This window comes from Grus americana, chromosome 16 (genome assembly GCF_028858705.1).
Source record: "Grus americana isolate bGruAme1 chromosome 16, bGruAme1.mat, whole genome shotgun sequence".
NCBI classification, from domain to species: Eukaryota; Metazoa; Chordata; class Aves; order Gruiformes; family Gruidae; genus Grus; species Grus americana.
In genome coordinates this window covers 3,384,067-3,409,750 of record NC_072867.1, presented here as the reverse complement: position 1 = coordinate 3,409,750, position 25,684 = coordinate 3,384,067, and the positions used below count along the sequence as shown (strand labels likewise).

Genomic DNA, 25,684 nt, shown 5'->3' with positions numbered 1-25,684 from the left:
TTTATGTTACACTCAAACCATGCCCTGGTCTGTTTGTAGGAGAATGAAAAATCGAGAAGTGTCAGACAGGGTATAGCTTTGCTGTGGGTGGTAAACTAGACACCAGTATTATCCAAATGGCACATGCATTGAAATGAAATTGGGCTTTTAATGCTCACTATGAGCAAGTCATAGTGCTAAGTAGCTACAACTGGCTATTGCTTAAATCTTTGACTTGTTAATGCCTTTCAGGAACAAGAACTGTTAGAAGAGAAATAATTCTTCTTGCAGGGCTTCTGTTGCAGAGGGAAAAATTCTGTAGGATTATTTTCTGGTGCTGTCCAGGAGGCTGTGAAGCTTTCAGATATGCTCAAGTTTGTCATTTAAGGTAGAGATAGGTGATCAGTAAAGGCTACATCCCATGATATGGAGCAGGGTTGCATTTTTTTAAGTGGATTACTTGAAGGTTATTCTTTCTCTCTTTTTTTTTTTTTCCTCCTCCTCAGGCATGAGCAGTTTACCTCATTGGCGTAGTATAAAGATGGCTGATGAAGGGCTGCTCCTTTTCTCTGCATTTAGGCTGCACTTGATTTCTCTCTCACTTGCTTTGGTTTTTAACTAGTCGCTCTTCTCGTAAGATGTGTTTTAACACTGAGAAAATTTTCCATGTTCCTCATTTGCCTCCTCGAACTGAGTCAGTTGGTCCTATGTGGCAGCTGACAGGTAGCTGAGCAAATGCCCAGTGTTTTACAAGGCTTTCCGAATGAGATGAATATCCAATGCTTTTAGTGCAGAACTGGCTTCTTTTTAAGTGTTCAAATAAAAAGCAAAGCCATAAAAATAAATACCATTTTCATTTTTCTCTTGGTGATTTTGTTTTTGAAGGGGGGGGAAGCCCTCCTCTGTTAAATGGAAAGCCCTGCTGCTTTACGGTGTTATCGCAGAAAGGTTTTTTTATTAAGGCGCCTTGGGATTTTAGTGAAATTGGGCCAGTTAGTGGAATTGGCATCATGAACTACGTGAGTGCCTTTGGAGAAAACCTGTTTGCTTAGTTCTTTATGCCAAATTGGTAACCGACTAACAGTAAAGTAGCCTGACTGCGGAGCCTCTTTGAGATTTAATCACACCACAGACTGCTCTGGAGAACTTTAATTTCACCCTGATGTTTCCCCCTCCCCCTCTTCCCCACAGCTTTTCTTTGATTTTTGGAATTAGTACTATAAAACACAAACTGTCTGCATGGCACTTGAAATACGAAAGCCATGTGCAGCATGTAAATTAACGGTGTCATCAGTTCCTGAGCTCTGGTGGGTTCGCAGTAGCTGTGCGATATTCAGTAGCATCCAGCAGACCAGTCCCTGTTGATATCCCGTGTTTATAATTCAAGGAGAAACGGATCCAGGACTTAACACGTCAGCAGAACAGTGCAGAGTAACGGCAAAATGTTCCCTCTGCTTTGTGCCAGCCCTACGAGCACCTTTTGATTCTGTTCAGACCATTGAAAGAAATGTCTATGCCGTGAGCGACTCTTGTTTCTTCTGTGATGGGTGGGTTTGAGAACAGTCTCTCCTTCCTGGTCGTGATGTAGAGGGAAAAGAAAAACAATCAGTTGGGATGCCACAAGTATGACAAATTGAAACACATCAGAAGTTCTTGTGTTATTTGGGGCTGATACTGCAGATATTGGCAATTAACTTCGCTCAGGGCTTCAGGACCTGGCCTTTAAGCTCTCAGCTTTGTGATGAGATGAGTCTAAGCTACGAACTTCTCCGTATACTTACAGTTGTTACTGCTTTCTAGTAAATACCAGAGGCTGCCTAAATTGCCTTTTGTGACGTCAAATACTTCTCGGCAGTATCTACTGAATTTTGGCAATGCTAAGGCGGTTTTATTTCTGAACGGATCAGTGGGAAATTGCCTTGAACTGTTAGCGTTTTCATCGGAGAGATGGGTTAGAGATGTTTACCAACACAACAATTGTGTATGTATCTAGGACATAGGGAGCCTGTTTCTAGGAATTTAAGAAGTAATTGTCTTGCATAGATCGAGAATTTCAGATGCTTTCCTCTAGAGCTTCTGAAATTGTCAAACTGTTAGGCTTTTAGTGTTTTTAAATTTTAAAAAAGAAAATCTCATGTATCTTTTTGAGCATACTTTTGCATCAAGGTAGTATATGGGTAAAAGTACTCTCCTCATAGTTTAGAGAGAGAGAGCAGAGAATTGGATGGATAAGGACTTTTTACAAGGGCATGTAGAGATACAACAAGTGGCCTGAAGCTGCAGGAGGGGAGACTGAGATGAGATATTAGGAAGAAATCCTTCCCTGTGAGGGTGCTGAGGCCCTGGCGCAGGTTGCCCAGAGAAGCTGTGGCTGCCCCTGGCTCCCTGGCAGTGTTCAAGGCCAGGTTGGATGGGGCTTTGGGCAAGCTGGGCTAGTGGAGGGTGTCCCTGCCCATGGCAGGGGTGGCACTGGGTGGGCTGGGAGGTCCCTTCCAACCCAAACCATTCTGTGATCCTGGGCTCAGGATGAGACTTAAAATAACATTATGGCTCTGAATTGAAAAGATGAGCAGCTTCCACCTGGTAAATGTGCATCTGAATGGCTTTGGATTAAATACTGTTTGGCGCTAGGTATTGCACTGAATTGAAAGTCGAGATATTTCTAATTGAGGCCCCTGGCTTCAGCGAATGAACCTTGAATATGTCTTTGTGTGACTAGGGAAGAAAATAAACCTAATGAAACAAAGACAGTTATCAGATGGAGAGGGATGAATAAACCTTCATTAGGATTTGAGCCAGTTGATTTAGACAGGATTAGAAGAAATTTAGGATTTGATGGAAGAGGTGGGGGCTTTCAGGTTTTTTTCGGGGGGGAATAAATCCCCAAAGGCAAAACCTAATAGCAAAACCTATGTCAGCAAAAGCCTTTGAAGACCTTCAGAACATTATTACTTGCTGAAGTATAAGATATAAAACCGTTCCTCTGTGGAGCTTGGGGAAACCAAAGTTTCTTTTCTGAGAACAGTTGAAAACTGTAGTAAAAAGATAATAGGAACACTAAAGACAAAATTAAATTGGGAACTCTGAATCTATAAACAAGATGTTGTCATTGATCATTGTTGGAGTTTCTACCTGGTGTAGATTTAGAAATAATTATGTTCGTAGTTTAATAAGAGCTTTGCGTGTCTGAGCTACTCTCCAACAAGCAGAACGTATGGGTGCGTATAAATAAAGCCATAATGCTCTGGCTTTTGGGGCCTCACCTGAAACTCTAAGTCAAGCAGATCTAATAAAGCTGACTTCAAGCCAATGGCTGGTTTTAATGCGGCAGCTCACAGTGGTGCTGTAAAGTGAAATGCTTGAGACTCTTTTATTAGAGATTTCTTGCAGCTGAGGCTCGCTCAGTGGGGCTTTTACAAGGGATTGTCATGCCAGTTTTGGTGCATTAAGAAAAGGCTGCGTTAGGGACCCTTTGGAAATTCATGTTTGTAAAGCAGCAGGATTCAATGTAATTTGATTTAAAAAAAAAAAAATCATAATAGGATAGGATCTTTATTCCCCTTGAATGTTTGTTCCTGAAAGTTGAAAAGGCAGTCTAAATTTTATGTAGTGTATCTCCCCCCCCCGCCCTGCTTTTTTTTCTTCACTGTCTTTATAAAATGCTTTTAAGACCTTGAAACTAGAAAGGTCTGCACAGCATTGTCTATTTTGGCAAACTCCAGAGGTGAGGGGGGGGCGCTTTTTTTGTTGGTTTTATTTTGTGGGGGGTTTTTTGTTTGGTTTTTGTTTTTTTTTTTTTTTAAAGCAAGGCAAAAGTTAGTGCAGTTTGGCTTTGTTTACTTCTGCTTATGCATTAGCCTGTCCCCTCGATGTCAGGAGAAAAACGCCGCTGTTAAGGAGCGGGGGGGCAGAGGTGCCGTCGCTGTTGACCAGGCTTGGCCGGGGTGCTCGACTCCTGCAGAACAGCTGCTTTTTTTTGTGTGTCAGCAAAACGCTGGGTGGTTTGTTGTTTTTGGTTTGGGGTTTTTTTTCCTTTGAGCAATAATATATGGATTTATATTACTTTAAAATCAAATTGAGAGCAAATTCCCCACTAAACTGTAATGGTTTGAAATTTGGATTGCCTTTTTTTTTTTTTTTTTTTTTGCTTTTGAACTTCCTGAGCATTTCCCTGTAGGGACAGGAGCATTAAGCACTGCTTTTTTGTATTACAGAATGATGTATAATGCTAGAGAAGGCTCAGTGCTGTTTCTGTCATTTGTAAGGCAATTACGATCGCCCTATCCAGGTTGTTTTCTTTGTCTGGTGATGGAAGGGGATTGTATGTCTGCTAGTTTGAACTGAGGTCTTTCAGTGAATAACTAGAATATTAGCTCTGTTGGACTTGGATATTCCTGTTTGAGAGCTGCTCTTATATGTAGGTATCAAATCTTAAAAACATATGCAGGCTACTCAGTCTGCCCCCCTTTTTTCCTCTTATATTAAACTTTTTTTTTCCCCTTTTCCCTTGGAGGAAACAGGTCATGAGACAGCATACAATTCTTGATTCCTAGTGGGATGTTGGTTTCTGAGAGCAGTAATGATACACGTGTGTCTTTACAGCAATATCAATAGGCAACACACCGTAAACAAGATGACTAGAACCTTCATAAAGCTTTCAAGGGGAGGTCTGCGCTGGTTTTTGCAGAAGATACCGTCCCGCGGTTTGGGGACTATATAGTATACAAGGAGGTTTGGGACCATGTGGGTAAGATGGTTTTGTGCTTGCTATGACCCAAGGAGGCACAGCAGGGTCGGGTGGATGGGACTGCCCTGCTGTCTGCTCCGTAGCTGCCATCTCCCTGCGATGTCGTGGGCGTTCTCACTTGGTTGGGCTGAGTAGTCCTGGCCTGATGCCGCGTTTCATACGGCAGACTAAGGCACACTCTTCCAAGTCATCACACGTAAAAATTTACAAACTCTGAGACTACTTGATTTATTTAAGGGGGGTGTGTGGTGCTTTCCTAACCTCTCTGTAAGCCTTGCTGCGAGCTTTGTTGCTCCGATGGTTTGTGTTCTGCACGGACGTCTTCCAAATCTGTATCAGCCAAAAGGATCTATATACTTTCAGTATTCCTCGTGATAAATAATTTTGTGAAGCTATGCTTTGTATTTGAAAGCTGTGGTTTTAAGAAGTCTGAAGCAAGGTGTGCGTGATAATGAGAAAATAGAAAGGAGATTAATCTTAGAAAATAGAGAACAAGTAACAGTTCATCTTTCACCTCCTCGTACCATGTTGTATCTGTGTGTAAAACGTGGAACTAAGGGCAAGTAAACACAAAGAGATGGTCCTGTGAGAGTTTGTATCAATGGGAGACCTGGATTTGTGGTGCAATCTTGGGACTGAAACGGACATTAGATGCTTAATTGGGAGTTGTTAAAAATGATGTCAGTCTGAGAAGGATTTTTAATCTTTTGGAAACAGCATACGATTGATTGCTGCTTTCACCGGTAGCAGTTTTCATTGGTTACATCTGGTTTTTTTTAAATTAAGAATTACAGAGAACAAATGCTACTTAAGTTGGCTCTTACCTCTTGAATCTTTAATTCTAAGCCCACAATTGATTATGATGAAGCTGTTCTCTCTAAAATGGACAGCAACTTGAGGCTACTTGAAAAACTTAATAATTCATTCCTGTTTATGCATACAGTAATACAATAGGTTATAAATCACTAATGTCATACACCTAATCAGGCATTGTCAGTAGGACTTCAGAGATATGGTGGTGTGATCTGAGAGGTTTTCTTAGCTACAAATATGAAAATAAACTCATATTTTTGCTCTAAACTTAGAGTGTAGTCTTAATTGTTTCCTTGCTTCTCTTCCCTTTAAAATTTTCTAATATGCTGATATTTCAGGTTGGCAGCATGGCCGCTAAACACTGGTGTCCGTGTTGCGTGGAGCTTTAGTGGAGTAGAAACTCACTTGTTTTCTGTGGGTTCTTTTGAAAATAAACATTTTTGTAAAGGTTTGGGTTTTTTATACTCTCAGTAGTATAAAGAGTGAACGAATGCATTTGTTTAGATAAGAACGTAGTCTCAGTGCAGACATATTGATTTATATGTGTATATTTCAGATGTTATTTAAATAATTTTATATGAAATCTAAAACTCTATTTTAAAAAAAAAAAAAAATTTGATTTCTAGGTCAGCAGGACGTGGAAAGTACTTGCAGAAGATGAAGTGTTGTGGTACCGGTTGTGCCAACAGGAAGGATACCTATTAGATACGAGCATCTCTGATTATTCCTGTTGGAAGCTCGCCCTCAAGAACTGCCGTGCCAGAGAGCGCACTTTGAAAACCAACTGGAAGGTAAAAGGGAATTTCTTTAATGGGGTCCAGATGCTGCAGAAAAATGGGAACCCGGTTCAAGCAAGCAGTAGTGAAAAGTTGGTCTTTTGTATTGCAGCTTCTTTTTGCCATTTAAACGGGGAAAGCTGCTGAAGGATTTATGAGACTTAGCCCTAGCTGTAATACCTTTTTTCCCCCGCATGACTGATTACTTTTGGGAGTGAGTCTTTCTGTTTGCAGTGCTACTCCATTGACTTTGTTGAGAGATGTTTACACTTTGACCATCCCTCGATAACAAGAATCAGCCTTTAAGATGAAGGCTTCTTCCCCTGCTCGTTACATATTCTGGCTAACAGAAAGCTAAAATTTCTTGTTGTGATAATTGTTTCTCTACCTAAAGATTATGAATGATAATGAAGAGTGATAGCTTCTTTCTCCTTAATTTCCAGCTGTAAGAATTCCAGGCAGCAAGCATAAAATAGATGTGTCTTCTCTCAGCTGCACTGCAACTTGTCAGTGGCAATAGCAAAGCTCGGAGTTTTCCACAAAGCAGCAAATTAACTTGGTCGATGAATGTATTGCAATACCAACACTGTGTCTCGTCTTTCTGTGCAGAACCGCATCGGTGCTGTGAGCCAGCTGCAATACGAGCAAGGAAAAATTCTGTGTGATGTACATTCTTGCGATGGAGTTGTTATTGCTGGGTGAGTATGAGGTTGCGTAATGCTCACTTAATCTTTACTGTCTGAGATCTCATGTGCTGCTTTTTAACAAATTCAAAAGAAGCACCCGTTTGAGGCAAGAAGAATGAATTCTTCTGACTGCAGTTCCTTTGTGGGTAAAGTAGATTGTCCTTAAGGTGACTGATAATGATGATGATCTACAAGTCATTTCAGCAGTGTGAATTTTTATTGTACTATTCAAAAAGCTATCTCCTGTGCCTGTAGTCCCTGTAAAGACCGTAGTACTTTCTGATCAACTGTATCTATTGTTTTGCTGTGGAAGCATCCAGAATGTATTAGATATTGTACATCTCTACTGAAGAATGTTCTTTTCATTATTTTTTTCCATAAAAATCTCTTAATCCCAAGGACATTCTCGTGTGCTGTGGCAAGAAAGCTTTAGAAGGACTGCTACTTTTCTCCATTATTATTAAAGACAACCTGGGAGAAAAAAACCCCACTCAAAACCCAGAGAAACTCAAACTTCTCTTTTCCTCATATAAAGCTTTGTCAGCACCTTGATTTATTCTAGCTATTCATTTCGTTTACACTCTTAAATACAGTTTTGAGAACCTCCCAACCTCTTGGAAGAGGTTACCATGACTGTCTCAGTAGGTATAAGGCTTTAGTGTATTCTGCTTGAATTTTACAGGTTCGGGAACTGGTAGCCCTCCAGAAGAAGTCACAGGAGTAAATAAAAATGATCTCATCCTGGGGCAGTCAGAGGACATTGTCCTCTAACGTACCAGAGTTCCGTATTTTATGGTAGCATTTCACATTAATGCTATGCTTATGCATTGTGGGACTAGAGAAAACTACTTTATAGTATAAAATTCATACACTCGTTATAAGAAAGGTACTTTGAAATACATTATGTGTAGATAACTCCATATACATTGACGTGCTTTTGAACGCTCTTGGACAACTGAGAGCAGAAATGTAAACCAGCAGACAGCAGGAGCGGAAGGGGAATTTTACGCTTTGATAATTGGTTTTTGTTGTTTGTTTTCTGGTTTGGGTTTTGTTGTGTTTTTTTTTTTTTTTACTAGAGGCTCTTCCATTTGTTTTACTTCTGTGTTTGGAGCTTGCTCTTTCTTTTCCCTTTTCATTGACTATTGCTTCTCTTCCTCCGCTTTCCGCGCAATGTTTTCACCGCTGTGATCAGTTGTCCTGTAGCAATGAACGTGCTTCTGCTGAAGAGCTGCGTAGCCTGTGACCTCTGGAGGGGCAGTGCCACACAGCGGTTAACCGGAACAGTGGCCGTGGGAAGAAGCTTGAAGAATTTGCGTGGCTGGAGTACTGCAGACCTTGCCTTGGCTCCTGCCTGATGCTGAGGCTTCCTTGGGCCACCAGTAAGACACGGCAGCTCCCAGCCTGCTGTGATCCGAGCTGGAATCCAGCTCTGCGGATAGCAACCTGACTTCTTTCGTGCCCTTCAGCTTGGGCAGCGTGTTTCCTGGCCTTGGCTGGGGAGCTGCACTACTGTATCTGTTCCACTGTCTCTAATGAAACCTCCTGTACTTTTTTGGGAGCCAGAAACCCCAGTTGTCTCCATGCTGCTGCCAAAACCTCCAGCTCTTCTTTATCTTCATTTTCTCCATTGTGTTTATATCCAAACACGCAATATATAGAAGGTAGGCAGAATAAATTACATTTCTAAAGAACTAATAAACAATATTAATCCTGCATATTAAACCCAAATAGTCCATATTTTAGCTCGGTGCATTACGGAAGTTGGGTTTATGCAGTTTCACACTGTCTTTTCATACTGGTTCCTCGGTTCCTCCAGTATCTCTTGATTCTTGTGGTGAGTTTGCATCAGTTGGCGTGGTGAAGGGAGGTGGTGCCATCAAATAATTTAGGTTCCTGAAATGTTCATGAAAATAGGTGAGCAGGTAGGAGACCACTGCGGGAAAAGCTGCACATGCTTAAGAACACATTCCGCTAGGAAAAGCGATGTTACAGGTTTCAGTCAAATTACTTTTCAGTAATTTCTCTTCCCTGAGAAAATGAATTTTAGTAATGAATTATCTTTTTATGAAGCTCTGAGCATATATTTGATAACGTGGGGAAATCGGAATTCAGCTGTTTGACTTTATCTGGTTAGTAAATGAAATGTTTAAAATATTAGAACACAAAAGTTATGTTACTTCCTTTGCTGTTTACCACTTGCCCTTCACTCTGCTTTGGTAGCTCGAGATCTCTGAAAGCATCTCTTAAATTGCTGTGAGTAGAAAACACTTCTGTGAATCTTGACCAAAAGATGACAAATTTGTTGTTCTGCCAGTGATGACTGAGGTCTGCAAGATGGTAGCACAGTGTTGCACCTCCCAATAATACCTCATAGTAAATATCAAACAAGACAGACTTAAAGTTAGAAGTGGAACTTCCAAGGGCATTAGCAAATTATGCAGGGGAATTCTTTGTTATGTCCGTTTGGTAAGTATAGGTAGATTGAGGAATTTGTTGGTGGTTTTGTTTGTTTTTTAAATCCAAATATTACCGTCCACTTTCTCTGCCAGCTTATAGTATTGTACTTAATGGCCTTGTGCTTTCAAATTTGTCATAAAAGTGTAATGAATCTGGTGATCAATAGCTAGCTGTTGCATTCTTTCAGTACTGAAGAAGTAATTTAATAGCTGAGGTTAACAGAAGTCAATTTTCTTCTCAGTATAAATATCAATTATCTGTTACATTTAATGATTGTATCTCCAGTTTCACAAACACTTATGTGCTTAGCTTTACGTGTGAATAATCATAGATTACAGCGAGACTTGCCGTGTGCATAAAGCTAAACTGATGGGTGACTTTGCAGGAGTAGAGAAGTCGGTGATGATCTTAAAGCTATTTTGTGTGTGGCATTTCCTGGGGATTTCTGAGCAATAGCTTGTGGCATCATTTACCTTTCTTCTGTAGTCATGTTGCTGCACTGGAGAAGAACAGGGCCACTCAGTTTTTAGCAGGTTTTTTGATGTCTGACTTTGGGGAGCAGCTGCAATGTTCTGGCTCAGCTCGGTCAGGCCAGCCAGGCATTACACTCCGTCTTTAGAGCTGGAAACTGTGGCAGTGTATAGCAGCTGCTCCCTGGTTTCAGGACATTCAAGTCGGGATCTTGGGAGATCAGAGAATGGTTATAAAAATTAAAAAAGGGGTGGAGAGAGAGGTTCTCCCCTAGAAATGCTGGAGCTGTTGTGTATTTGGCGTCTTGGAGCAAGCCTGGGAACAATCTTATTTGATCTGAACCTGTGCTGGCATAGACCTGGTCTTGTGTTCTTCACTATACTGCTTCAAACTCTGCTGGAAAGTGGAATAATTTTTATTTTAGTTGCTGTAGAGCTGGGTTTTTAATCTTTCTGCAGAGGAATTTGTGCAGGTTGTGTGCACAGTGACTTAAAACAGCAGCTACAAGTATAATACATAACGGCACAGTTAGCCTGAACTGGTTCAGGAGCGAATCTCTTTGTTAACTTTGTGTAAGGAAGCAAAGCTAAACTGTACAAGGTTAGCTCTCCCTTAGAGAAATGTTACCTATTGCTTGCTCTCTCCTCGATTTTCTCCACGCTGCTGCCAAAGCTCAAGCCAGAAGATGGCAGAATATCAAGGATTGATTAAGTGCAACCTGAGCTGCGAGTTGAAGGTGGCTGCTAGCAGCTCCTCTTTCTCTGAGCGCCTTGCATTTACTGGCTGACATCAGATAATTCAATCTGGCCTGCATGCAGAGCATCTTGTGTTTATCATTAAAATTTCATCCCAGCGGTTACGATGCTTGTTTTCTGGGTCAGACCTTGAATCCCTTTTCATTTGAGACAGTGGTGTTTGTGGTTACCTCACTCCCAATCAATGTTGTATTCGCCAGCCTTTCTACGGTTACATGTCTCGAAGGATCGTCTTTAAAGGGATGTTGTCCTCCCCCCTCTCCCTGTTCAATTCAAATGTAGTTTCTTCTTTAAGTTAGGGTTTACTTAAAGCAATTATATAGCTGCTTGCTTCGCTTTTATAAATTACTACTGATGATTAGGTTCACTGTACCTAATACTGTCGTATGTTTGCTTTCAATACAGAATGCCTGGATTTCCTCACCTTCTGTTAATAAAATCTTAAATCTCTCTCCCTTTTTTTTCCCCCAAGCAAGCTGATGTTCAGAGAGCAAAACTGGTACGTTTTCTCTCATGGCAGTGTTGACAGCCGCACTGATGGGCATTTGTAGTCAGAGGTTAGGTCCTCCTGGAGATACCGATCTCAGAGCATGTATCTGGTCTTTGTTTGAACTGTGTTGACATTACGCAGTGGATCCTGTGGCGTAACATGTCCGTAACGTGTTGTGAGACTGTTCTGCTGTCTGACCGGCTCCATGTGAAATACTTAACGTCTGGCTGTCCTGGAAGCCGTGCGGTAAACTTGCCTTGTGTCGGTGGTGAGCGTCTCACCTCGCAACTCGTCCCGTAAAACCATACCGAGTCTGCTGTGAGTCAGGGTGATGGTTTAGTGTGCATTGTGTTAACTTTTTGTGCTTGTGGAAAGGGCACTGTGGCTTTGCTGCTGCTGTTCGTAGCTCTGAAAGCTTCCCAGATGAAAATAAATGGAAGAGACCACCTTTCCAAAGACCCAGAAATACAAAGGTATCTACTTTTTCTTTCTTTGGTTTTCTTTGACTGAAGAAAGAGTGGTAGATGGTTAGTTAAGAGCTTGCACAAATGAAGATTTAAGGGCATACTTCAGCTGTGCCACAGAGACGGGTCTAGCAGATGCTGCGTGGAGTCCTATGCCCCTTATAGACTCGGCTGGGAATCAGCCCTTGGTTCTTCTCCTTCTACATTTTAACTTCAGAGGTTTCCTCCTTCCCTCAGTAAGGACTGTTGTCTTTCCTAGAGATTTTATTTTCTTGAGTTGGCATTGGTGAGGTTCATCCGCTTTGAGTGCCTTCATAAATCTGCAGATTAACACTTCCTCCCCTTTCAGGGTGGAGCACACCTGGCACAGATAGTATTTCTCCAAGTGATGCTTGATAAAGGCAATGAGAAGCAAAAGAAGAACTTTGTAAATATCCTGCGTGGCCAGGGAATCATTCGTTTTAGAGGTAGCGATACATTTTGATTCTCTCATACTGAGAAACTAGATGCTCTTAAATAATTTTCATACAGTTGCCTTCATACTGAGGGAGTCTTACAGGAGTTACAGTTTAAACACTGCAGCACTTTGGAACAATTTGGGCTTTTCAGTTTAGGTCAGTATGAGCAACCTACAGACATAAAAGTAGCTGCTACTATATGGTAGATTTCTTTGTTCTCCATGATCACCTCCCACACTGCTTTCCTCTTGCTCAAAGGTGACCTGCAAATGACTTTTTAAAAAAATGGGCTTGCCACTCTTTTTAGCTTCATAATGATGTGTGAAACTAGCCCGAAAGGCTTGAAACACTTTTCTGCACTTTTTAAAACTTCATGTCAGCTCTCATCCAATTTGGTTTTTGGGTTTTTTTTTTTTTTTTTTTTTTTGCTATAGGGCTTTTGGGCTATTCTCAAGGTATTTATTATTAGCTCTTGCATCTTAATTTGCTGTGCAGACCTGAGGAAACCAAAATATTAATTAGTAGTGAAAATGAATAAAAGTTAACAAACTGAAGTCTTAAACAGCCTGAATAACCTCCTGCCTTATTTAATTGCTTAAATTTCACTTGTATAACGGCACAGCTTAGATAGGTTTCTCCCTTCCCTCCCAGTGACTGAGAGCCTGGATGTAAAATGAAGCAGTAAGGCAGAACATAAAAAACACTTGCCTTTTTCCTTCAACCTTCCCCAAACCTTCTGTGTTCTCTTCACTCATTCTCATCATTGTTAAGAAGTTAATAAGTGTCAGACTTTTTTTTTTTAAGTGAGTCACCTTTAGGAGGGTTGAAAACAGGATGACATCATGAGTTCGGAGGGGTCGGATGACAAACTGTAGGAGTTAGGTAAGGTTGTGTTAAGTGACAAACACGTTGGCTTCTCTGTCATCTTGTGAAAAAGAGCCTTTCAGGTGAAACCAATAGTAGAAGCTTGATACTGACTCTTTGTGAAAGCTGCTTTTCCAGCCTGCCTGACCATGAAGCTATTGGTTTACCTATAGGTTTTGCTGGATGCGGAGAATGCAATGCCGCAGTGAGATGCGCCGTGTGCATAGTGATGCCCGTGCGTAGTGATGCCCGGTACTCTGAAGTCACGGCAGTTGCTTTTGAGCTGGTAAAGCCTAGTTTTCCACTGAGGCCAGGCAAACCCATCCTTTTTCTAGTAAACTTCTTGAACGTTTCATTTGTACTGTTTTTACAACCTACCAGCCTCTGGGCTGTTGCCATCAGTGCCTAGAATTCAGGTGATACTTTTCCTCCGCTGTTTGCAGTGTGTTGCAGCTTGTGTTCCTTCCAACATGTAAACATATCAATTTACATCATCTTCAAATGCTGTTTTCTCGCCTGTATCTGAAACTGGAGCCATTGTTTTATTTCTTGCATTACGTGTCTGTCCTTTGTGAAATAAAAGGGCTGATGGACCAGATCCTTCCCACGTTGCATCATGATTCCTCTTGAATTCTCTTGAAAAAGATAATTATTTTTCGTTCTCCTGCCATGGTAGCAGCCTTAGGCAGAACCCACAGAAATATGTTTCCTTGGTCAGAGCAGCTGGTTTAATTGATGGGCCTGGGCTGATGCAAGCCACTGGAACCTTGATCTAAATGATGGGAGATTCTTGGTCATAAAAAAGAAATTACTGGAGACAGTTTGGCTTTCTCTAACTTCTGCTTTTGTAAGTATTCATTAAAATGTTTTGCCTACCATATAACCCTTTGGCTTGTTTCTGTTCCCTTGGTATGACATTTGCATGCACTTAATGAGAAAGTGAGGCACTCAGAAGTACTTAGGACGGTGAAATGTTAATTTTGTTACAGATAACAGTGATAAACTGCAGAAGAACTGCACGCTATCTCCAGCACCTTAACCCACTTTTTAGAGCTATAATTTCCTAAATAAGGCCTTAAGAATGAAGATATCAGCTTTCTGCGGCTCAGTTTCTGTGAGTGTGGTCCACAGATGGACGTGGGTTGATGAATTGGAAAGTCAAGTTCCCGGCAGAAGAGTTTGGGAACTGATCGTAGGGATGCTCAGAATGTATTTCCTACATGTTAAGTCTTAAAATATTTCCAGATCGCTTTTGGTACAAGTTAGTAATTTTTTTCATAGCTGCTCTCCTATATCATGCAACCCAAAATACTGTTTGGATGAAATCGAGGACATTATTTTTCTACTTCATGTTCTTCTACCAATGTTAGGATTGTTTCACATGCTGGTTCTGGTTTACTCCCGTCTGTTTTCTTTTGTATTTTATGGTGTAGCTTTCAGCCACACTATGCAATAGCAGAAATTTTTCTCTTTTCTGTTTCATTTGTATTTCATTTTTTTGTCATTATGTTCTACTTATATTCCTCTCTGCCATATAAATTAGTTTTTTACTCTATCATTGTTACTAGGCTGTTTTTCCTGAATCCTTTCCCTAAGGAATCCCTTAGCCAAGCTACCTGTTGGTTATATATGTAGTGGCAAAAGCAATGTCTCTAAATAACTGTAAATGAGAACACAGGAAGGCTTGGGAACTTTTGCCTCTTTCATCCAGCCTTTCTTTGAGGCATCTAACTCTATGGTAAATGTCTAAGCAGTCCATCGGTAAGAGTTGTGGGTCTTAATACTGAGTATAAAAAGGCCACAGAATCCGTTGAGTTTCAATATTATGTGTTGCAATTGAGGTATCTTCCAACTTGCAGGGTTTTTGAAGAAGGTATTTTAAATTGAATGTTACGAATTACCACTGTCTTACCTGAGCCTTATAGAGAAGATGAAGCTTAATTAAGCCAACTTAAAGGTGTTTGGACTTGGGTTTACATGTTTAATTGGACCTTATTCTTAAGCCTGCTGAGGGGGTCACTGACTAGATACCTTAATTAAGCACATGAAGGACTGGTTAGTTGCTTTTGGTGGAATAAGGATGAAAGGTCTGAGATGCTTGTTGCAGCAAGACAATGCAAAATACTCATTATTTTACTTGCTTATCAACAGGCATCCATTTAAACAGAGCTATAGCTAGAGATTGTTACTTGAGCAAAATTCCTACTGACTTCAATAAAATGCATTGACATTGCAGGGACTTCATAATAAGATCTTTTGAGTATTAACAGATGGTCACTGACTGCCTGAAACAAAGTTGTTGGGATTTTTTTGTTGTTGTTGTTTTGTTGATCACCGCAGGTATCTGGAAACTGAACAGACTTTGCCTTCTGGAAATCAAACTTGACTGTGAAACAAAGGTTTTTCTTTCTCTGTCCTTTTTATTTTCTTGCAATGAATTCTTTAGAGAAAATATGGAAAATGTAAACTGATTTCTGAAGTCTCTTATCAAAAGTCTTTGGTGTTCAGACCAACTTGGTGTAGTAAGACTTGCCCTGGAGCGGTGTGCTTGAGACAGCAACAGAATGGACTGACACCAGCACCTTGTTTCAGCAGAAACCCAGCAACAGTCTAGTTGACCCGCTTGTTTGAAGTGAAATTCTGCAGTGCCAGCAGTAAGCAAGCCATGAAGGAAAGCAGTTTGTCTTTGCTGCTGCCACGGACTGAATGAGTAGAGTCTTGACTGTTTTGAAAATGTTCCTGTTAACAGTTTTTCTTTTGTGTATTTGTCAGTTTATATATTAGTTGCAGTTGTACTTTGCACAAACACTAATTAGACAGCCATCAACACTCAGGGCCAAAGGCTTACTAACAATGCAACTGTGATAGCAGTGTCTTAATTGGTTGAGTATAATTGTCATTAGGCAACGATAAAGACATCTGGGGCTCTGGAGAGAGATCAGCCTCCCCCTCCTCCTCTTCCCCAAATTTGTTCTGGCTATTGCTATCCAACGCAGTTGAGCTTTTTCAGATGAGGTTCTGTGTTTTGACCAGTTTCCTGATGTTTTTCTCCTTATGAAATCGTCTGCCTCTTCAGCACCACTTCATTAGAGCGGTGCCCAGCCTCCATCTCTGCTTCCTCCCACATGTGCTCCGCACTTCACCACCTGCTTCCCAGCCATCGTGGGACATCAGCAGCTTTTAACCCCCAGCTCCTTTCTCCTTCAGTCTTCTGCTTTCGCTCGTGTGAGAGGGCACGAGGAAATTGTTCGTGTCATTATGACACTACTGCCAATGAAAAGTAGTTGAAACGCTTTTGATTAGCGAGTAGGTATTTTTATTATAGTACGTTTGTAGATACCGTATGAATTTAATTTTTTTTAGTCTCTCTATACCATATGCATTCCACCTATTGTTGCTCCATTCCAGCAACTTTTTTAATGTGTATACTTAAGCTGAATTTGCAGACTGATTTTTACAGATGTACACATATCTGTCCAGAATTACAGAACTGGCTTGTCAAGAAGTATATTTAGAAAAATATAGCTCTTGTCTTTCTCCTGCTGCTGCTTCTCACGTACTTCTCACATGTGGTTGACTGTGTCTGGTGAACGGGGAGAGAAGCGTGCAGACCCGGAGCTGAAAACCAGGCACCGCATGGATGGAACACCTTGGAAGGCGTCAGGGCAGGGGGTATCTGGAGGGGGGGAAGCTCGGGGCTGGAAGCAACAGTCGTGGTCTTGTTGCTCCCTGTTGTGCTTGGGAAAGCAAGGCTTTGAGCAGCCTTTCTGAATGAAGTAAATCAGGTATGGTCTCTAATGTGGCTTTTGTTGTTTTTTTTTTTTCTTTTAACTTGAGAAGGCAGAATTTGTAGGTTTGGGGATTTTTTGGTGGTTTGGGGTTTGGTTTGGGGTTTTTTGCACAAGTGGCTTATATTAGCTATTGGAGTATTTACCTGCCACTGCAATAATCATCTCATTGCACCCACCGGGGGGAAAAAAGCAGTGGCTCAGTGCTGTTGCTATTATAGCAAATAGATTTTATTCATTGTTATATTAAACAGAAAGGTTTGTTGTTTTTTTTCCCTTTTTGCTCCAGCGGAAAGCTTTGTGGGCCTTTCATTGCCATCTTGGTAGAAAAATCGGTAACTGAATGAGTTTGGAGATCTGTGCCCGTTCTGGGGCAGAGGACTTAAATCTAGGGTTCTTTCATTCATTAGCTGGTAATGCAAACTAAATTTTCATGGCGAAGTGTAAAAGTTGTTGTGATGGGAAATGAATAGAAATAGTGAAGTGATCTAGAAATAGGGTCTGTGAAGTGCAGCATGTTCTTCAGCCATTTATATTGATATGGCGGATTTGCCAATTATCTGCAATAAAGCAGCCTTTTTATTTTTTTACAGCAAGGCAATGCTTTAATAGTTTAAAAGCCTTTTGTTGTGGTTACAAATTGAAAGTGTGTTGCTCTTTACAACAGCATTAAAAGCGGGGAGTTGAACCATTAAATTTTTTAGGTCTGAATTGGATTCATCTGTGTTTGAAATTCTTCCAGTTCCGTTCTGGTACAGGCCCAGTGTATGCTGGAAACGGGCACGCGGAGGTGACGGCCAACGGAGCGTGTTGTCAGCTGAGGAGAGTTTATATCTCCCGTTTCCCCATGCTGGTTCCCTGCCCAAACCTAGACCTCCACTTATGTTTCCAGCATGGTCTTGTAACATCTTTCCAAATCCTTTAGGTTTGCCGCATGGGACTGATTTGTTGTCATGCCGCCCTGGAAGGATGCGAGTGGTGTTGCTGAGTGAGAAATGGGGGTGGGAGGGATACGGGAGGGATGGGAGCAAAGGTGCCTTGCTTCTCTCCTCCCTCTTCTTCCTGATGAACATAAAGCACTTGTCCTAACTTGCAGTGCACTGGTGGGACTTGTGGATAGACACACGTGAAGGTAGTGTTTGGTGGGCGCTCGAGGGTTCTCCTGGAACGTATAGTGCTGCCGATCTCTGTCATGACAGAACTGGAATGAGCACTATGGCCGGGATTGTCTTATGGATTGTTCTGTAGTATCTGTCTGAACCCACCAGAGCGTACGTGAGGTGCACGTCACAAGCTCTTGTGCTCAACAGGTCCCTGCTAGGGGTGGGAGAGCAGCGTGGCTTCATGGTGTAGAAGTGAAAGGTCTTCAGCACGTACCTGTCCATCACTGGAGAGGAATGGGGTGAGGATGAGGAGGCTGCAGGGTGATCTGATGCAGAGACAGTTCCTGTGTTTAACAGGTCCAAGCACTGTCAGAATTTGAGTCAAATTTATTTCAAGCTGATAGTCAGAAACATTTGGTGGTTCTGTTCCAGTTTGAGCTTAGCTGTAGAGGTAGTTTACATTGTTCTTCAAGGACAAAGAATGGTTCAAACTAAATTTTGACTTGACTGAATTCTGAGATAAAATTAATTTAAGCACTTATTGTGATAGTGTGATGTTGCATCTTTAATCCCAAGATTGTGGTCCGTGTTATTTTTCATGGATGGTAGTGTGTCTTGAGCCCTGGATCGTTCGTGTTGCATGCTACGCAGAAAAACCAGAAGCAGAGAATTAGCCAGCCCTGTGTCTCTTCTCTTTTCCTGTCGTTCTGTTTTCTCCATCTATTAGTCTTTCTTTTTACGTTCCTAGACTGGACTATGTGAGAGTGAGTAAGTATATGCACTAGGAGGAGATACTGTTCTTCCTTGCGTATTTGGGGATGAAATTTAATATTCTGTCAATTCTGCCAGTATTTTAGGTCTCACTTGAAACTCACTTCTCAGGGTCACACGGCAACAAGAGAATTTTGGCTTCCTCCTTGAGAATAACCTGCTACTCTTTGCAGTTGAGAAGCTTGAAAACATGACCCCAACCAACCCCGACATAAAGGGAAACGAAAAGCAGCTCAAAATTAAAATGATTCCAAAATGTTATGTGTGTGTCTTGTTGAATGGGACTGCGACAGATCTGTGCAATTACCTGTCCTGTTGTGTTTTATCTCCAAATTCTAAAATGTACCTGAAATGAGTACTTCTCAGTTTTATAAACTGCAGATGTTTGTTGTGGACTAATCTGGACTGCTTGTTCGGTCCAACGTGAAACATTTTGCTTTGCTTTGGGGAAGCTTCTTTCTTGATCTATTCTTTTTAAATAGTGCTGCTGGAAATTGGAAATTGGAAATGAAAGCAGACTTCGTAGGGGAATTTGGGCCTCGTTTGCAGAAGGAGGAAAAGAGAGAAGTGCTATCCCACCCCATTCTCTCATTGTCTTCTGTCTTACCGTGCGAAGCACTGAAGAGGAAGCCAGGTGACAAGGACACAGTTGTCTCTTCCCCATTCAGTGCAGAGAATTAATGTGCATCTCTTTCTGCTTGACAGATTTCACCGCCCCCTCAGGCACTTTAATTACTTGTATAAAGCGGAGCATTTTTGCTCAGAGATGTTGGAAGTAATCTGCTCCAGAGTACCTGTAGCCCCGTTGCATGGTACTCCCCAAAGAACTGGGTAACCTGAGTCAAAGTCCAACGTCTTCTAAACCTTTATTAAGCACTTTCCTTCACCTCCTTTGCAAATAACTATTTTCATATTTTTCTCATAAACCTAGAACAGCCAGATTTCCAACCGGTAGACCTTTGAGGCTTCTAAGAATCATTCTTTGAAATACTTTTCCCCCAAACAACAAAGGTGATAGAGCATGAAGCACCCTTCATTTTCCAACAGAACCCAAGTCTCAGCTACGGCAGAGAAAGACACCTGAGACAGTTTGACAGTGTTAATTGTCACAGTTCTGTCAAAACTTATCTTAAATAATTATTGAACTGTTCCAAATAACTATTGAACTGCGTTCTTTGACCAGTCATGGAAGGAGCTTCTCCTCTGCTTTGCCTGCAGTGGTTTGGTGGTTGTTTTTTTTCTTTAGCAGTATGTTGTGTGCCACAGCATAGATGGCAGAGAACAGTATCTGTGTTGCTTGCCGGGTAACAACCTTCATTCATTTAGCTATATTCAATATTATCTGAAAAGTTTCGTTCTATTTTTTTATTTTCTCATTGGCAAACTATAGTTTGCTGTTTAAACTATAGTTTTTCTGATGTTTCAGTGAGAGCCTTCTGCAAAGGCGGCAGCACTGCCTTAATTCTAAAGGCAACGCTTAATTGTATTAATAAATTAATTAGCCTTCAGAGATGTAGGCAAATCTGATCTGTTGATGAGGCATTAAAAAATTGCTTTCTATAAAGAGCAGTAGGTTGGATGGGGGAGTGTGTGTGTGAGTGCTTGTATGTACGTACATAAATGCTCTCATTAAACAGCGTTTCCTTGGCACCACCACAATCACAAATTGTTAAAGACCAAAAAGAAACAGTCTGAAGTTTTGTCATGACGTAATTTAGACTCGTTACTGATTACCTTTTCTCCCTTGAGCCTGGCTGTCCTTGCGTTCTCATTGTAAAGCTAATATCGATAGTTGGTAACCTGTGGTAGCTCAGCAGCGTTGTTCTTGTAGCTCCAATTTACCTGCCTGTCTTAGTAAACTTGACGTTACATTCAGTAAATGGGAATAAAATGAGTAAAGTTGATGGGCTTGTACGCAGAGTGTGTGAACAGGAGGAGAATCAGTCTAGGAGCTGCAAATGGTGTTGGGTTTTAAGGTGCTTTTTGTTTCTTCCTCCCTTCTCCTGCAGCTACCTCTTTTCAGATGTTTTGGGATGAATAATAGCCTTCTTTTCCAGATATACATCAGGAGAAGTGAGGTTGTGGGACACTCGCACCTGGGACTACACAGCCCCCATCCTGGAACCGATGCACGGTCCTGGTGATGCTGGACCTCAGCCACATGTCTCCTTTGTGAAGATAAACAGCTCTCTGGCTGTAGCAGCTTACGAGGATGGTAAGTAACCACAACTCTCCTCCCTATTTAAAAAAAAAAAAAAAAAAAAAAAAGCTTTACAAAAATGAAGCAGCTGTGCTCAGCTTTTTGTGTGCCTGTAATCCGGTATATACACACACACGCACACTCTTGCTTTTATGTGAGAAAGTTGGCCAATAACCCTAAATGCATTAGGAGGCATTGGAACATAGCACCCATTAAAACTGATGTTTAATTCCTACTGGAACTGCTACATAAAGCTTGAGTGCCAGGCTGTAGTCCAGCCAAACTATCTTAAGCAAATAACTTGTTTTGCTATAAAAATATTAACTGTTCTTCCACCAGCCTTCTCCTCTGTGCAAAACTCCCTCGGGGTGCTGGGAGGCTTTGTTATGGGAATACTGGTAAACTTGCATGTCTGATTAATCCGCGTCCTCTCTCGCTCTTGGCATAGTGTGTGGATGCATGTTTTCTTAACTGAAGTGTTGGTTTGCAGTGGTGGGTTATTATATACTTTGATATAGAGAAATAAAACCTGTGACCTAGTATTTAATGAAACCGTAATAAAATCCTGGTTATATGCATTGTTTTAAATATACTTAGATGTTTATATAACGGGCAACAAGAGCCAGAGACCAACTGTACATCTACTGGATGTGGGAACAGCAATTAAAAAAGTCAGGTTTGGACAGTGCTAGCCAATTGGGATCCGAGGCCGAGTTGCTGAGGCAGAAGTCAACTCCCGTCATCTTTCTTTAAAATGTGTGATCTGACGTTTAAAAACCTTTCCTCGGGTATGAATAAAGAGTATTTTTAAAGTTAGGGAGCTCTGTACGCGTACTGTCTTTGATCCTGGTATTTCTGCATGTGAAAACAAAACCGAGGATGGCTAATCCAAACAAAATCTCTAATCCACGTATTTTATTTGAGAAGTAAATTAAATGCTTTATATGTGAAAACAACTGTTTTAAGATGATCAACATCCTTAGCTGTTTTTCTAGCATGGATCATGCTAGAACGGTTTACTGTGGCTAAAAATTGTTGATAGGCAACATTTTCTGACAACAGCAAGTCTGGTCTTACAGAATACTCGTTAATATTATTTACTCAAGTCATAGGAAATTATAACAGTGATAGTTTTAAATGTTGGCTTTTTGTCCAGTGTGCCAAACAACGACTAGCAGAGGGTCTTTTGTTTGTTTTCTAGTCTCCCACTGACTAATCTAATAATTCGTCTAAGGGTTTGGGGTTTTTTTCTGTCATGTTCCTTGTCGTCAGTCCTGTGTGTGCTGTGACTAAACTCGCTTGCATAAAGCTCGGCGTCTTTTATTCTTTGGGGTAGAAATTTTAATGGGCTCTGTGATATGGCAGTTACTCTGATTTGAGAAGCCTGGTCAGAATAGATTAGTTTCTATGTGAATAGGGAATTATAAAGACCAATTTTAGAAATGTTTACTAACTGGAGTCTGAAAGTGTATATTTACCGTTTGGTGGAGAGAATTATTTTAAACTCGGGGAGGGGGAGGACGACTTTGAAGATAATGTGTTTGATTGTTCTTTGTTGTACTTTTCCAGTTCCCTTTTCTCTTTGTTTGTAAGTTTGACTAACACAGAGAAACCATCTGCTAGTGTTGGAGGTGGTGCTGTCAGGCAAAGAGTCTAGACTTCTCTGTCGAATCCCTGGCTAGCAGACTCGTTCAGATAACATCAGTTTCTCCCAGTTCAACAGAGCTCACGCAGCGATGTCCTTGGCATCCGATCACAGGGAAGAACTAACAGGCAGATTCTGCTCGCGTCGTGCCTGCCTTACAGCGCTGTTTTGCTGGTTCGGTAGTAGCAAACGCTTCCCAAGGCATATGAAATATAGAAAGGAGAAAGATTTGTCTTACTGGGATGCCTGCATCCAAAGTGAATTGTAACTGCACGATGGCACTAAAGAAAAATTGAATTGTGACTTCTGGTGAATGTTTCCGACAGCGTCAGCCTCTGAGAAACAAGCTGCAAGGAGAGGTAAATGAGAGAAAAATGTACGGGGAGAAAATGAAGTTCCCTCCGCCCATGCCAACGCTCAGCAGGGGCACTGTATGTACACCTGGGGCAACGGGACTTGGCAACTTGATCCACAGTTGTGATTTTTGAATTCCAACCCACTGGCCTCATATTTCTTCTGCCTTGTTTCCTATTGTCATCACTGGCAGTCCTCCAGTTTGATTTTACCACTAATTGTGTTGCACGTTACCGAACTGAAATGAATCAAATCAAAATGCTTTTCCTGGAGCATTAGATAAAGCAGGCGAGGGTTCTGGGTAATGAGCAGATGCTGCTAATGCAGGGACAGTAGAGGCCTTGCCAGGACTCCATCTGCTCCATGCTTGCCTGACTTTGGCGGAGAGCCACAGCTTTTGGGAAACAGCAGTCTACTTTAGCCATCGCTCTCCCCCCCTCCGTCCTCCGGAGTCTCATAGTTTGACTTGAAAACAATGTGCTGCAACAAGAGAATGTTTGTTTGGGTTTTTTTTCCTAAATGCTGTATTTTATACTCATGTAGGCATGGCAGGGAGATGCTGCGCTGCTGCCCTTCACGGGAATGCTTTGAGACCCGTTGGGAGGAGTTAGCGGTAGTTCGCAGGTTGCAGAGTGGTAACTCAGAGCAAAGGAGGGTGGTTTCTGCAGGGATCAGAAGTGCTCTTGCTTGTTGGCAGGCTCCAGGAAGGGAATTTTGGCAGCGCTATTTTCTGGGACAGAAAATCTGCTGTCTTGTCCGTTCTGATACCCTTAAAGCTGCTTGCGGGTGTTGTCCCTTCTGTACCCTCTTTGCAAAGACAGAAGTGGAGTAATGCGTTTGGACTCTTCCCCAAAGTGCCAGGACATGCTGTAAGACAGCAAGAGCAGGGAAACAGGCTGGCTCAAATAAAGGAAAAAGTTTTCAAAGAAAACCACAAGTAGCATGCAGTAGTATATTTATTCCCATCAGATACGTACAGGTGGCTGTGGATGCAAAACTTTCGGTTCGGGTAAATGGCGTGTGATTTCACATCACAGTCAGGGAAATCTGCCTCTTGAGTCCCCAAGATGGGAGGGAAATACAGACCACCTTGTCTGGCCTGTTCTGAGGGGACCTTTGGAAACCTCTGTAAGAAGAGTGGTGGAGATAAAACCTGACACTATTTGGTGAAAACTGATGTGGTAATGGTAACGTAAGGGCACGACTCTTATGACGGAGGTCTAGTCTCACTGTTTAGTACCGTAAGTAGCTTGCTGTATCTGCTGAAAATTGAGAAACAGCATTGCAGTGGGGAAAAAAAAAAAAAAAGTAAAAATTCAGTTAATAAACACCAACCACCTACTAGGGTCAAGTTGGCTGTGTTGGTTGTCCCTCCGACTAGAACTGGTTTTGGGAGAAACTCGAAATTCAAGATAAGCAGCTTTGAGACTTCAGACTGGTGCTCATTTCCACCCGTGTGTTTTGTTAACTGTCTCTACTTCATAGAAGTATGATGTTACCTGAAGGTTATAAGGAAATAAATTAATGTTCCCAGCTTAGAGGAAAAAATGACATGTAAGAAATGTTTTCAAAAGGTGAAAAAAAATTTTATTTTGTTTAAATCAAGCTAGGAAGTGGCAGGACTGCGACCCAGAAGCAGGAGAAACGTCATGTAGATGATGTGAATTGAGCAGCTTCTGGCTTTCCCACGCAACTGAGTTTAGAAGCTGAAGTGAAGGAGAATGAAAACCACGGGCATGTCCAGATTCCCTGCTCTAGCATGTACAAAATTCTGTCTTTGCGGGGTTTTTTTGCATATAACGCACACATAGATTGTTCTATGTCTTTTCTAAAGCTGACAGCAGCTGCTAGCTGTATCGTCTTAACGTGGAAGAGCTGATGTACTGGGTCGTTAGGATCCGAGCGTAGGATCTTCTGCACCAGAACGCAGCCCTCCCTCCGCTTAGCCCGAGGGTTCGCCGTTCGCAGGTAGCGCAGGCGGGCAGCTGCCCTCTGCCGTGGCGAGCTCTTAGAAGGAGCTGTGATGTGCTGTACGGCGCTGGCAAACACAGCCAGGATAATATTTACAAATATCATTTATCTTGCCTCACGCTGCCTTTCCCTGTTACGGAATTAGAGTATTTTATAGGAAAAGAGATACTTTTTTTTTTTTTGTGGTTGCCCTTTATACCAGGGAGAAGCCTGTGTGAAAACAGATGTAAAAACCAGCTGCTTTTGCAGGGTGTCTTTTGGGCTTCCAGCTGCAAAGAGGGGAGTATACCAGAGACAGGCACTGTCAACGGAGCCGTTCGCCTTTGAGAGGGCAAGAGAAGTGTAAGACCAGCTGATGCTTACTAAAATTGGAGTACAGTCACGATCAGCAGTGTGCTGTGTAAGGCACAATAGTCTTAGTTAAATGCTTTATCCAAATACCTTACAAACCAGAGTGAACTGCAGCAAATGAGCCTGTCGTCAGGCCGCTTTTCAATAATATATTGGGTTAGAAGTTACAAACCTAAATTCTTTGTACAATCTGGGCAATCTTTGTGCAATCTTGATACAATTATCAACTGGTATGGTGATTGTAATGTCAAGCGTCAGCAATTATACCATCTTCATCAGCTGCTTAATTCATTTCCTTGAGCCAAGATGAAATACAAGCAAGCTGTAAAGTCTAAATCTGTTTGAGGACTTATTGTTAGAGTTCAACTGGAATAATCACAATTGTGGTGCGGATTTTAGCATGCTGTGAAAGTATTGCTTATAAATTTGATTTAATGACTTTCTAACACTTTTAAGATTAGAGTATTAAAAAAAAAAAAAGATACTGTATGCTTGCAACCTTAACTTCACCTTAGCAAAGATATTGCTTTGGAAATGA

At 41.5% G+C, this 25,684-nt stretch overlaps 1 protein-coding gene across 3 annotated transcripts in view; it reads left to right on the top strand.

Moving 5' to 3' along the window:
• FBXW8 (F-box and WD repeat domain containing 8) overlaps nt 1-25,684 on the top strand; it is a 53,040-nt gene that overhangs the window by 4,239 nt on the left and 23,117 nt on the right. For all 3 annotated transcript variants that reach the window (XM_054844356.1, XM_054844355.1, XM_054844354.1), the window contains 3 exons: nt 6,166-6,330; nt 6,925-7,013; nt 20,683-20,840. In XM_054844356.1, the coding sequence (XP_054700331.1) occupies nt 6,166-6,330; nt 6,925-7,013; nt 20,683-20,840 (412 nt within the window). The remainder of the gene's footprint in view (nt 1-6,165; nt 6,331-6,924; nt 7,014-20,682; nt 20,841-25,684) is intronic.